The sequence below is a fragment of the Sebastes umbrosus genome, chromosome 15, assembly GCF_015220745.1.
Source record: "Sebastes umbrosus isolate fSebUmb1 chromosome 15, fSebUmb1.pri, whole genome shotgun sequence".
NCBI lineage: Eukaryota > Metazoa > Chordata > Actinopteri > Perciformes > Sebastidae > Sebastes > Sebastes umbrosus.
This window is the reverse complement of record NC_051283.1, coordinates 16,073,188-16,085,636: the sequence shown is the minus strand read 5'-3', so window position 1 is coordinate 16,085,636 and position 12,449 is coordinate 16,073,188. Positions and strand designations below refer to the sequence as shown.

Here is a 12,449-nt window from a genome sequence, read left to right as displayed (position 1 = left end):
GGTCGTTCTACGTCACTTCCTCTTCCCTGTCCTTGGTGTGTTGCTGCGTCCATCCTCTCTGTTCGGGATAAAACAACACATGGCTGCTAAACTGAGCAAAGAGACCAAACAGCGGCTGCAGCAGCTGTTCCAGTGCGGCCAGTTTGTCATCAGATGGGGTTTCATCCCGACCGTGTTGTACCTCGGTCAGTATCAGTAGATAGTAGGAGACATGCTAACCAAAGCTAGTTAGCTTAGCTTTAGCACACTAGCCTTCCACCAGGAGTTAGATTAATGTGTTTTTCAGGGTGGGTTTGTAGCAGTACGTTTGAATGAATATAGCTAGTGAATGGTATACTTTAGTAGAAACAACTTATAAAAAGAATAAAATGTTTCCTGTCCCCAAATTTAGTTTAATTGGTAATAAATTAGCTATCTAATTGGTTCTGTAGCTTTCATGCAACGTTATAATAACAATAATAAGAATACAATGTATTTATATAGCACTTTTCTAAAAACTCAAAGACACTTTACATAGATAAAAAGATCATAAAACAAGAACATCATACAAAATATATAAAACACAATATTAATTACACATTAAAAGCATTTGTGGCTTACAAATAGGTAAAGTTAGTAGACTTTAAAGTGCCCCCTCTGGAGAAATAGCATGTAATATATATAATAGATAATGGTGTGTATAAGTCATGTTTATGTGGGTGAACCTCTGAATCAATGCAGGGAATATGATGAAACTGTCCATGAACTCCTCATGTAAGTCAAGGCAAGGCAGCTTTATCTGTAGAGCACATTTCAGCAACAGGGCAATTCAAAGTGCTTTACATAAACATTCAAGAACATTGTGACAAAGTGCAAAAAGAACATTAAGATATAATTAAAACAGTTATAAAACCATTAAAGATTAGAAAATAAAAGTTAAGATAGAAGCTAAAATAGAGTATAACACAAGAGTAAAAGCTCTAGTGCAGTATATAAGATCATTATCTGGTTTAATAAAAGGCAGCAGCAAACAGGAAAGTTTGAAGCTTTGATTTAAAAGATCTCAGAGTTGGAGTTGGTCCTGCAGGTTTCTGTGAGCTTGTTCCAGATATTTGGTGCATAAAAACTGAACGCTGCTTCTGCATGTTTAGTTCTGACTCTGGGGACACTAAGCAGACCTGATCCAGATGACCTGAGAGGTCTGGATGGTTCATAACACAGCAGAAGATCAGAAATGTATCTTGGCCCTAAACCATTTAGTGCTTTGTAAACCAGCAGGAGTATTTTGAAATCAATTCTCTGAGAGAGACAGGGAGCCGGTGTAGAGACCTCAGAACTGGACTGATATGATCCACTTTCTTGATCTTAGTGAGGACTCTAGCAGCAGCTTTCTGGATCAGCTGCAGCTGTCTGATTGATTTTTTAGGAAGACCAGTAAAGAGGCCGTTACAGTAGTCAAGTTGGCTGAAGATAAATGCTTGGACTAGTTTTTCCAAATCCTGCTGACACATCAGTCCTCTAATTCTTGGTATATTCTTCAGGTGATAGAAGGCTGTCTTTGTAATTGTCTTAATTGTCTGTAAACAAACTATGGCACCCGTAACCAGTTAATATTAGATATAAGACTATAAGAATACTAGCATGTGAGAGAGGGAGAGCTATTTTACAATAATCTTCTCTATGATGGGTTCAGGACTGTGCAAGTTCCCCATCTGTCCCCGGTTCCCCAAAATATCAAACTGTTGACCTTGAAGGACCTATAATAATAATAATAAGAAGAAGAAGAAGAAGAAGTAGTGGACAGTTGGGCTTAGAGGAACAGTTTTAAACCAAGACATGCTTGTGTGTATATGTATTTTAGTGTCTAATGTCTGTGGCACTAAAATACCTGGTTGTGGTTTTTGGTGTAAAGATGAGGAAGTTGAGATTTTTGCATGTGTGACCTCACAGCCGGTGGAGTTGCCCCTCTGGGAGTGAATCTTCTCTGACTTCAGCATTTTGGAAACACCAACGCTGATGTAATACTTTCTCCCCTCTCGTTTTTCCTCCCTTTCTTAAGATTATTTCTCTCTTGCAACTCATTTACTTCATAAGGGCAGAATTTTCTTAAATTGAACATGTAATGCTCTTGCGTTACCACCATCTAAATAACACTGCATATTTCAGGCAATCGTGATCTGATGGCGTTGAAACAACTCAATTAGATGGTTATTAATCACTGTTAAAAGGTGATTAATTTGTAAACTAAAAACTAACTTTTGGAGGTTTTAGCTTTTCTGATGTGAGGATTTGGAGGTTTAAATGAACTAAGGCTGGGCAACATATCAATATTATATCGATATGATGATATGAGACTAGATATCGTTTGGACACATCAGCCTCTGCTCTGGGCGATGGAAATCCTTTCCTTTCCTGACATTGATTATTCAAGAAAGTCCAATAGAAACATCAGTTGTAGCCTTAGAGTTAGGGAGTGGTAAGGTGAGGTTATATTTAGTCGTCTAGGAAGCTCTCTAGTCTTTTTCTCAAGAATCAGTTGCATCATAGTTGACTCTCACTGACCTATGAATGAAACTAGAAAAAGTATAAGGGAAATGAGTATGTTTTCCTTTCTGTGTATGAGCGAGGCGGAGGCCGTGAGTCAGATATACTGCGAACGGTCTGCAAGACCTCGTGATGTCAGAGCTCTCTGATGCAATGATGCTGTGTATCAATCTGGGCTGTTCTGCAGGCATGAATTATAATCTGCTGACAAACTATAATGACTCCGTGAAACACTTGTGATCATCCATTGGTTAACATATACAACTAACTGTCAGGGGAGATTTTTGCTGTATCACTTTTTAATTGCATGGATGCAAATTTAATTGTTAAAATGTATGTTATTCCAAACTATGGATCATACTATATAGTCTACATGCCAGCTGATTTTCTATACTAGCTCCCTGCAACTACTTGTCATAATATTTTTGGATGAACCAGAATCTGTTTTTACTGTCTCTCACATTTTTCGGCACTTTTCTAAACCAGTATGCTTCATTTCTTCTTCTTCTTTATGGTTTTGATTGACAGGTTTCAAACGAGGAGCAGATCCAGGAATGCCTGAACCGACGGTCTTGAGGTAAGGACAGATTGGTGTGAGATTTGTGCTTCCTGTCAAATCATATACTGTACGTGGTTTCAGAATCAGCAAACTGAATGACGTGAAATGTGACGGTAAAAGGGAGTTTTCACAACTTTGCACCACAGGGAGGGACGTACTTCCTTTAGTTGTGGAATAGTCGGGCTAACCGCCAACTAATCCTACAAATTGTTGTAATAACTGACAGCAAAGGGAAATCTGTAGTTCTTCGTGGTGTATTTATTAACATTGTGGATACTGATTTAAAACCTGATTTTATTAATATAATTAGTCTGCTGCACATTTATAATCTTATCAAGATGGTTGCTATTGTCGGTCTGTTATTTTTAGTTTACATAGAAAAACAAAAAACACACAAACTTCTTTCCTCCTTTACCCAGAGTCCCCAACTCACTATGCTACATTTTAATTACCAAAAAAAGTTAAGAAATGAAAACAAATAATTACATAAAGCCAGAGAAAACACTGGATATAATACAATCCAGTCATCACCCCTCAGCAGCCAGAACCATAGGCTACTCTGCTGACATACAACTACATTCAGTGTTGTTATAACATCTACAATAACAACATCAACCTGTGTCTCAATACAAGTATGTATACAGTTGCAAAGTGCATCATGAGATGTGAAAAAGGAGCCCATAATCTTACAAGAACCTTCAGTTTCTCCTCCTGCTATGTACGTCAGGTTTTGCAGCGCATCTCTTTAATGTATTGAGGTTTATGTCTTTGAATATCGTTCCATATTGAACGAATTGCACATTAGGCTCGTAATAAACTAATATCAACTAGTTTCCATTTCCGTCTTTTTTACTGAAAGACTTTCTTGATAATTAGGGCTGTAGTGGTTTCGTGTATACGTACCAAACTGTCACTGTACGGTGCATACAGCCGCACACAGAATACACAGTATTGATGAATCATGCACGTAATGTGGAACCAGAGTTCACAAGTGCGAGTTCTGCCCGGAAACATTTTGAGCCGTTGGCAACAAATGCTGAGCACAAGCGGATTGGCGTGTGAGTCAGTCACAGTATGGCAAGTGCAAATGAAACGTTGGAGCTGGAAGTTCCGTCGGCCGGTTCCTGGTCAGCGACAACAGCAACAGAAAGAGAGTTGTGTATAAGACAAGGGGATGGTGTGTTGGCATCGCTCCACCGTTGTAGGGGATGTGAATGGAAACACATCGGACATGCTAACGCACATTTGGTGGCATCATCCAGATGTGCCGACCTCCGGAATGTAGGGATTCATCGATCCCACTTTTTCAGTCCCGATAGTGATACCTGGGCTTTGGGTATCCACGGATACCGAGTACTGATCCGATACCAGTGTTTAATTAATTAGCTGTATGCCTCACTGTGAGGAAGTGACTGGGATCATTCTTTTATGTGTAAGGCTTGACTTAAACATCGCTTTCCTAAGTTTGTAAAACAAAATGTAACAAATAAAAACATAGATATAAATTTACTGAATTGTTATTTATTATTAAAATAATAAATCGTACACCAGCAACTTGGTAAAAAAATCTTCAAAATTAAAAGGAATTACAATTCAAATGTAAACCTTTTTAATGCAGCAACAAATAGGTCTAAACCTAAACAGCAGTTCAAATTCCAGTATAAATGTGTATAGTATAGAAACATTGAATTGAATATATCGGCTCCATTGTTGCGATACCCGATCTGGCTATATGAGTCCGTATCGGCCCAATATCCGATTCGGTATAGGTGCATCTCTACCGGAAAGATAAATATTTGGGTGCTATGTATTTTATTCTATGTATTTTGGTATTTTCAATTTCATAACATAAAAGATGCTTTTCAGTTTTATAGCCTATTATGACCTGTTGCCATTTAGGAAAGTGTTTGTTCAGTGTTCACACAGTGTAATACAGAAGTGTTTGATATGTTCCTTGTTTTTATAATAAAAATAGTTTAACCAAATCGTATTCATCTGTACCGAACCGTGACTTTAATGTTTTACAATTAGTAACTGGAAATTAAATTAACGATGATCAACTTTTCAGTGATAATACATCGGCACTCGGGCTCTGTAAGTGACCTGTGGAGTTTCAGGAGTCTAGTTGAACCTTTATTTTTTTTCTCTGTAGTTTGCTATGGGGCTAAGGAACGTCTCCACCCAGCCGGCCGCCTCCCGACATCGAGACCATGTGACCCACCTGTCATTGGAAATCCAGGATATTGACATTATTTTTCTCTTCCTTCTCTATAAATCATACTGTCCAAAGTCTGAGGAGTCATGAATAAATGTTACGTGCAGCCATGCACGTAACATTTACATATATAGTAGATGCACGGAGAGTGTCGGCTACATGGATAGAAGATATTTGGATTGACAAGCTGGAATCAAGACTTCGTCCTTGAAAATATGTAGCGTTGACTGGACTATCTGTCGGTGTTTTGTTGGGAATGTGTGACAGCGATGTTTGGATTCATTCCATGTTTTTCCTTTTTATTTGTAATTTAAGATTTCTGAGAATAAATCCACAATGAAATGTCACTCTTGTCTTTATTACCAGGAGTCATGTCAACGCTTAATCTTTAAACAACCAAAACTGGGTCCATCATTGAAAAAATGATAAAGGTTATGTAGAAAATTCAGAGTATGGCTGATGGTGTTATAAGTTTGGAAATCCAACACAAAAATCTGGAAGGATATATTAATTTTTGATTAATAAATCACTGCTGATAACAGGTTTTGGTTTCATCTGTTTTTTATTTTCCAGATTCCAATGAACACACGTACGAGACTGATCAAAATCTGCAAATGACGTTTATGGTTTTTGGGAAAAATAGTTTCAAAATGTGTTGCAACCCTGAAATTACATGCGATGTGTGAGGTGTTGGAATGAAGAAACTTGTTTCTTATCTGATCAGATGATTATTTTTATTACCGCACACGTACAGAATATTTCTTCCAGTCACTTATTGGTCATGTGCGTTCAAAACACGTTCACAGCATTCTAATTAATTCAACAACAAATTCAGTTTAATAATAGTTTTAAATAAATAATTAACAGTACTATAAAATCTTTGTTTATAAAAATAGATTAAACAATTATTGGTTTTCATATAAAAAGTAATGCAGTCCTAACAATGCTGCTCAAGTAATATCTTTACAATCCAGAAATGAATCAACACTAACATCAAACTACTGATGCAAATTGCATTTTTAGTGCAAGAAACCCACAATCATGGATTTTCCTATGACTAATAAATAACACTTTTCATTACGTATAAATAGGTTAAATAAGTTGCGCAATAGTGGGCGAATCGAGCCCTGAGGCCTTCAAGATATACACAATCATAAACGTACAGTTAGTGCACTTTCACCATTTCCCCCTTAAAAACAGAACAGCAGCAGCGTTACCACCCACTTTTCCCTGAGGTGTTCCTTCATAACTGGTTGATGCTCCCATCTTTTAACTTTTGGATATAGAAACTGATGGTTGGCGTGCTCCTGTTGGCCATACTTCCTCTGGTCTTCTCCCTTTTAGAGATCGCTCTTTTGCCGTCGATGAGGAAGAAGTGGAGCTTGCGCATGATGCTGTGTGCGGTCATCCTTCTCTGGAAAGTGTCGGAGTTGTCGAGGTCCATCAGCAGCTGCGTCTCCTGGCTGCTGGTCGGTGTCGTGACCTGTTCAGGGTTCCTCATCTGTGGGGCAGAAGTGACAGTGGTAGGCTATAACATGACTAAAGTGACAGTGGTAGGCTATAACATGACTAAGCAGTGCTGTATCATAATTAGGGATGCACCAATCCAACCAATACATTGATATCAATTTAGTGAATTTACATCGGCCCTACTGTCACCAATATCCGATCCAACTATTTGAGTCATCGGCCAGATATCCGATCCGGTATCGGTGCAACCCCAATCATAATAATAATAAACCCAGGATATAATCCAGTTAATTACAAAGTCATTTACAAGAAGACACAATTAAAACTGGAAACATTTACGCAAACAAAATTAAATTGTAAATTGTTATTTATTACATTTACTCAATTACTGAATTTTTTGAGGTATTTTACTTGAGTATTCTGTGTTACTGGTTACCTTTCAGATTACACACAAAACTCACAAAAGTTTATACAATACTAAATAGGGCGACAACTAACGATTATTTTCATTGTCGATTATTTTTTCGATTAGTTGTTTGGTCTATACAATGTCAAAAAATGGTGAAAAATGTCAATCAGTGTTTCTCAAAGCCCAAGATGACGTCCTCAAACGTCTTGTTTTGTCCACAACTCAAAGATAATCAGTTTACTGTCATAGAGGAGTAAAGAAACCAGAAAATATTCACATTTAAGAAGCTGGAATCAGATACATTTTGACCCTTTTTTTTCTTAAATAATGACCCAAACCGATTATCAAAATAGTTGGCGATTAATTTAATAATTGACAACTAATCGATTAATCGTTGAAGCTCTAATACGAAGCACTGCCATTGTTAAACTACCCAACAGTGTAGAAAGTAGGTAAAATACGCTGTACAGTAGCTCAACCATGACCAGCCACAACAGTAAAACACAACTCACACATTAATGCATCTGTAACAATAATGCAACACAGGCAGGAGGCATTCTGCTCAATAATGAGTACTTGAGTAACATTTTTAGAGCTGCAACGATTAATCGATTAGTTGTCAAACATTAAATTAATCGCCAACTATTTTGATAATCAATGTGAGTAAATGTTCAAGAAAAAAAAAGTCTGAATTCTCTGATTCCAGCTTCTTAAATGTGAATATTTTTATGGTTTCTTTACTCCTCTATGACAGTAAACTGAATATCTTTGAGTTGTGGACAAAACAAGACATTTGAGGACGTCATCTTGGGCAATTACATAAAGACAATGACAGGGCTGATGTCAAGGCCACCACAGTGTATTAACACAGCTACAAACTGAAAAAAAGACAGAAAGAAGAGTATGCTTCTCAGACCCTTACCTTTTCTTTGATGAGGTTGATCAGGATGCTGCTGTAGTACCTGGCCTGTGAGCGGATGGAGCTGCTGGGGTACTCCTTCTCCACATGCTTGAGAAGAACCGTGTAAACCAGCAGGCCTTGTGCCAACCTGTGGAGACAAGCCTCCTGGAGAGAGAGCAAAGAAAAATCAGCTTCAACCCATCATCACCCTGTTTCTTCTATCAGTGTAACAGGAGACTACACTGTACCTTGCTGAAGTTGGAGAGAGGGCAGCCTGCTGGAAGTGAGGAGATCCTGTAGTGCTCCAGAAAAATATATTCCACTTCATTTTGGAATTCATTTTCAAACTGATAAGAAGGGAAATGATGATGAAAGAAAAAATGATGGAGGTCAGGAGTGCAGTTTACTTTACACATGCAGAAGTGACAGAGGTAGGCTATAACATGACTAAAGTGACAGAGGTAGGCTATAACATGACTAAAGTGACAGTGGGAGGCTATAACATGACTAAAGTGACAGTGGTAGGCTATAACATGACTAAAGTGACAGAGGTAGGCTATAACATGACTAAAGTGACAGTGGGAGGCTATAACATGACTAAAGTGACAGTGGGAGGCTATAACATGACTAAGCAGTGCTGTATCATAATTAGGGATGCACCAATCCAACTTTTTCAGTCCCGATAGCGATACCTGGGCTTTCGGTATCAGCCGATACCGAGTACCGATTCGATACCAGTGTTTAATTAATAAGCTGTATGCCTCACTGTGTGTAAGTGGCTGGGATCATTCTTATATGTGTAAGGCAACATCAGGCTTTACTTAAACATTGCTTTCTTAATTTTGTAAAACAAATTGTAACATAAACACATAAATATAAATTTAGTGAATTTACATCGGCCTTATTGTCACCAACATCCGATCCAATTATTTCAGTCAGTATCGGCCCGATATCCGATCCGGTATCGGTATCGGTGCATCCCCAATCATAATAATAATAAACCCAGGATATAATCCAGTTCATTACAAAGTAATTAACAATAAGACATGATTAAAACTGGAAACATTTACGCAAACCAATATCCGATCCAACTATTTGAGTCAGTATCGGCCCGATATCCGATCCGGTATCGGTATCGGTGCATCCCCAATCATAATAATAATAAACCCAGGATATAATCCAGTTCATTACAAAGTAATTAACAATAAGACATGATTAAAACTGGAAACATTTACGCAAACCAATATCCGATCCAACTATTTGAGTCAGTATCGGCCCGATATCCGATCCGGTATCGGTATCGTTGCATTCACAATCATAATAATAATAAATCCAGGATATAATCCAGTTCATTACAAAGTAATTTACAATAAGACACGATCAAAACTGGAAACATTTACGCAAACCAATATCCGATCCAACTATTTGAGTCAGTATCGGCCCGATATCCGATCCGGTATCGGTATCGGTGCATCCCTAATCATAAGGTCAGGAGTGCAGTTTACTTTACACATGCAGATAAAGTGAGAAACCAAGTCAGCCCACTCTAACTGGAAATATGACTCTTGAAACTTGATAAGGACGTCACTGGAAACTGGAAACATCCCAGTGGAGATAAAGCTCTTACCTCCTGCTGGTGGCGTTTGGTTGCTTCGATGACTATGTCCCAGTACCGAGAGGAGCTCAGCAGGTCAGAGGGCCACACCTCCTCCTCACCTGAGGGCTCACCTGACACCGGGTTGTCGGTGGGCAAGTCTTCAACCGGAGCACCGGGAGCACACAGCAGCAGAGCCGCCAGCATCACCGCAGAGAGCCAGGACGAGTCTGAATGAATGAATAAATGAATGAATGTTTATTTGTTTATTTGTTTTGCACAATTTAAGACTATACAACATAACAAAAATGAATAATATACAGTGCAGGAAGACGCAAAAAAAACACTGGGCTTATCTGAAGCCTCCACCTTTAAAGACAAGATTAATATAAAGAAATAATATGACTACATAATAGTGATAACAAACAATTAGGACAAGATATATATAATAACAACAATAACAATACAGTAAGCAGACTGAGGGACAGTTTTTTCCCCCAGGCCATCAGACTTTTAAATATATAATATAATATATAATATATGTGTGTGTATGTGAGTGTGTGTTGCGTGGAAGTGTTTGCATGGTTAGTGTTTGTGAGGAGGATATTGATTTAAATATCTATAAAGACTTCAGGGATATCACAACCAAACAACATTGTGAGTGGGAAAAAAAAATAAAAAACATAAAAACAGATACATGGACAAAATTGGGAAAAGCAATTACAAGACAGCAATTCAATTAAATGACCCTTTAAGCGACTTTTGAAACATTTGACAGATGAACAGTTTATTGATAGATGTGAGAAGCTACTCCATAATTTGGTTCCCCCTAAAACTTATTGGAAATCGACCTCTACTAGTGAGACATTTAGGAGGATGAAGATCTAGAGATTATCGAGGTTGAGTAAGAATGGACCTGAACATTTGTTTTAAAATAGGTCTTTGAACTGCTCAGGAATATTCCCACCAGAAAGTATCTTATAAATAAAAACACATATTTGAGAAATATTGATATCATAAATAGTAAGAATCTGTAGTTTCTTAAATAGAGGAGCAAGAGGAGATGTGTCACTCTGATCGAGTTGCAATCCTCACAAAACGTTTTTGGAGAACTTACATTTTTATGAAGGTTTGTAGGAAAAGTACTCTCCCGAACTATATTACAATATGAAAGATAGGGATAAATTAGACTATAATAAAGAGTAATATAAAGAGAGCGGATGAATGAATGAATGAATGAATGAATGAATGAATGAATGAATGAGAAAGAGGAAGAAAACGTGCGCACCACAGGCTGCCAATCACTTACTGAGATGAGAGGGCATGTTGAGCTGCTGCTGGAAGAAGCACTTGTTGAGTTTCCACTGATGCTGCTGCTGCTGCTGCAGAGGAGGTGTCCAGAGGGCTGTCCAAGGAGTTGCCTTGTCTCTGCGATGGCTCTGTCATTTTATATTCTTCAGACTGGAGGGATTTCCCAATAACTTTCCTCCCCATGCAGGCACGGGATTATTAGTTTGCGTCAAGCATCCGGTCTCAGGCGTCCGTCGGTGGTGATCCTTGTGGAGATGTTCATCATCATCATCATCATCATCATCATCACAAAGACCAGAGGGAATCCACTTTACAAGCTGCTCTGACTCTTTTTTTCTTGCTAGTTATAATTAAAGGATAAACTGCTCATTATTAATAAGTCATTATTTCAATAACTGGAACAATAATAAAAAGGGTTTCACACACATACAAACACACACACACACAGACACACACACACACACACACACAAAAATCCCTATGATATTTTTAGCAAAATAATTAAAAGGGGAAAGTCCACTCAAAGCCATACATTTGCATAGCAGTATTACAATAAACTTAGTGGTCAAATTTATCATAGATGAAAATAAATACCCAGTGACGAGAAGTCAAATTTTTGGTGGATTTGTAATTTCAAGCAGGGATTAGTGGCCCCTAGGCTATCCCAGTATTTACATATTACTTCCTTCCCCAATATTCGCAACACTTGTGTAATGAAATATGTTCTTCCCCTCACATGACCAGCTGAAATTATCAATATCTATCACAAACAAATATGTATTATTATTATTAGTATTATTATGATACAAGTTTAATTAGCGCACATGTTTTGTCTCATGAAATTAGTGATATCTTTTTGTTGTTTCTTCACATGTTCCTTTTCCAGTATTAGTCATGATGCTACTTGACTTTTCCATGTGTGAATTTGATACTTTATTGGTGTTTAAAGGAATGAAAGGACAAGGTGGTGCTTTAAAAAGACATATCCTGATCACACAGCCTGTGAGATAATGATTTGAATATGAAAACAATGATTAAATGATGATGGTCAGAAATATGATGAAATATCGAAATTTTTCTAAGTTAGTACTCCCTTTAAAACAATCAATTATGCTTGACTTGCCTCTACAAAATGTTTGAAAGAATCCAATAATATTAGCAGTTTGTAAATATTCTATACTGTAAAAAGAAAAAGCTGTAAATCTGTAATTTGTACTTCTGTTTAAGGATAACTTCACATTTTACATATCTACTGCTTAGCCTGTGACAACAGTTCTATAATGTCCTCAGTGGCTCTGGAGGAGCTTTGTCAAGTCTGAAAATATTACAAGTGGCATCACTTGAGTAATGTTGGGTTTAAAGCTTCAGTAGGCAGAATATTTTTGGCATCATTGGGAAAAAATTCCATAATAACCTTTCAGCATATTGTAATTCATGTTCTGAGATAAAACTAGACTTCTGCACCTC

At 37.6% G+C, this 12,449-nt stretch overlaps 2 protein-coding genes across 2 annotated transcripts; one reads left to right on the top strand and one right to left on the bottom strand.

Annotated features, from left to right (window-relative positions):
• Window positions 1-5,836, top strand: tomm7 (translocase of outer mitochondrial membrane 7 homolog (yeast)). The gene is made up of 3 exons (XM_037794574.1): window positions 1-185; window positions 3,052-3,100; window positions 5,235-5,836. The coding sequence occupies exons 1-3, from the start codon at window positions 80-82 to the stop codon at window positions 5,248-5,250; spliced, it is 171 nt and encodes a 56-aa protein (XP_037650502.1). The 5' UTR covers window positions 1-79; the 3' UTR covers window positions 5,251-5,836.
• On the bottom strand, window positions 5,543-11,446 carry LOC119503066 (interleukin-6-like). Its single transcript, XM_037794573.1, has 5 exons — window positions 10,981-11,446; window positions 9,705-9,901; window positions 8,326-8,424; window positions 8,099-8,242; window positions 5,543-6,798 (listed from the first exon to the last, which is right to left on the bottom strand). The coding sequence occupies exons 1-5, from the start codon at window positions 10,994-10,996 to the stop codon at window positions 6,541-6,543; spliced, it is 714 nt and encodes a 237-aa protein (XP_037650501.1). The 5' UTR covers window positions 10,997-11,446; the 3' UTR covers window positions 5,543-6,540.
• Between the last annotated feature and the right edge of the window lie 1,003 nt (window positions 11,447-12,449).

What these genes read in the sequence shown, in the direction of transcription:
- tomm7 (XM_037794574.1), top strand. Translation starts at nt 80, where the DNA reads ATGGCTGCTAAACTGAGCAAAGAGACCAAACAGCGGCTGCAGCAGCTG. An exon ending in CCCGACCGTGTTGTACCTCG is followed by an intron (nt 186 to 3,051) that starts GTCAGTATCAGT and finishes TTTGATTGACAG; the next exon opens with GTTTCAAACGAGGAGCAGAT.
- LOC119503066 (XM_037794573.1), bottom strand. An exon ending in CCAAACGCCACCAGCAGGAG is followed by an intron (nt 8,425 to 9,704) that starts GTAAGAGCTTTA and finishes CCTTCTTATCAG; the next exon opens with TTTGAAAATGAATTCCAAAA. An exon ending in TCAACCTCATCAAAGAAAAG is followed by an intron (nt 6,799 to 8,098) that starts GTAAGGGTCTGA and finishes TCTGCCCCACAG; the next exon opens with ATGAGGAACCCTGAACAGGT.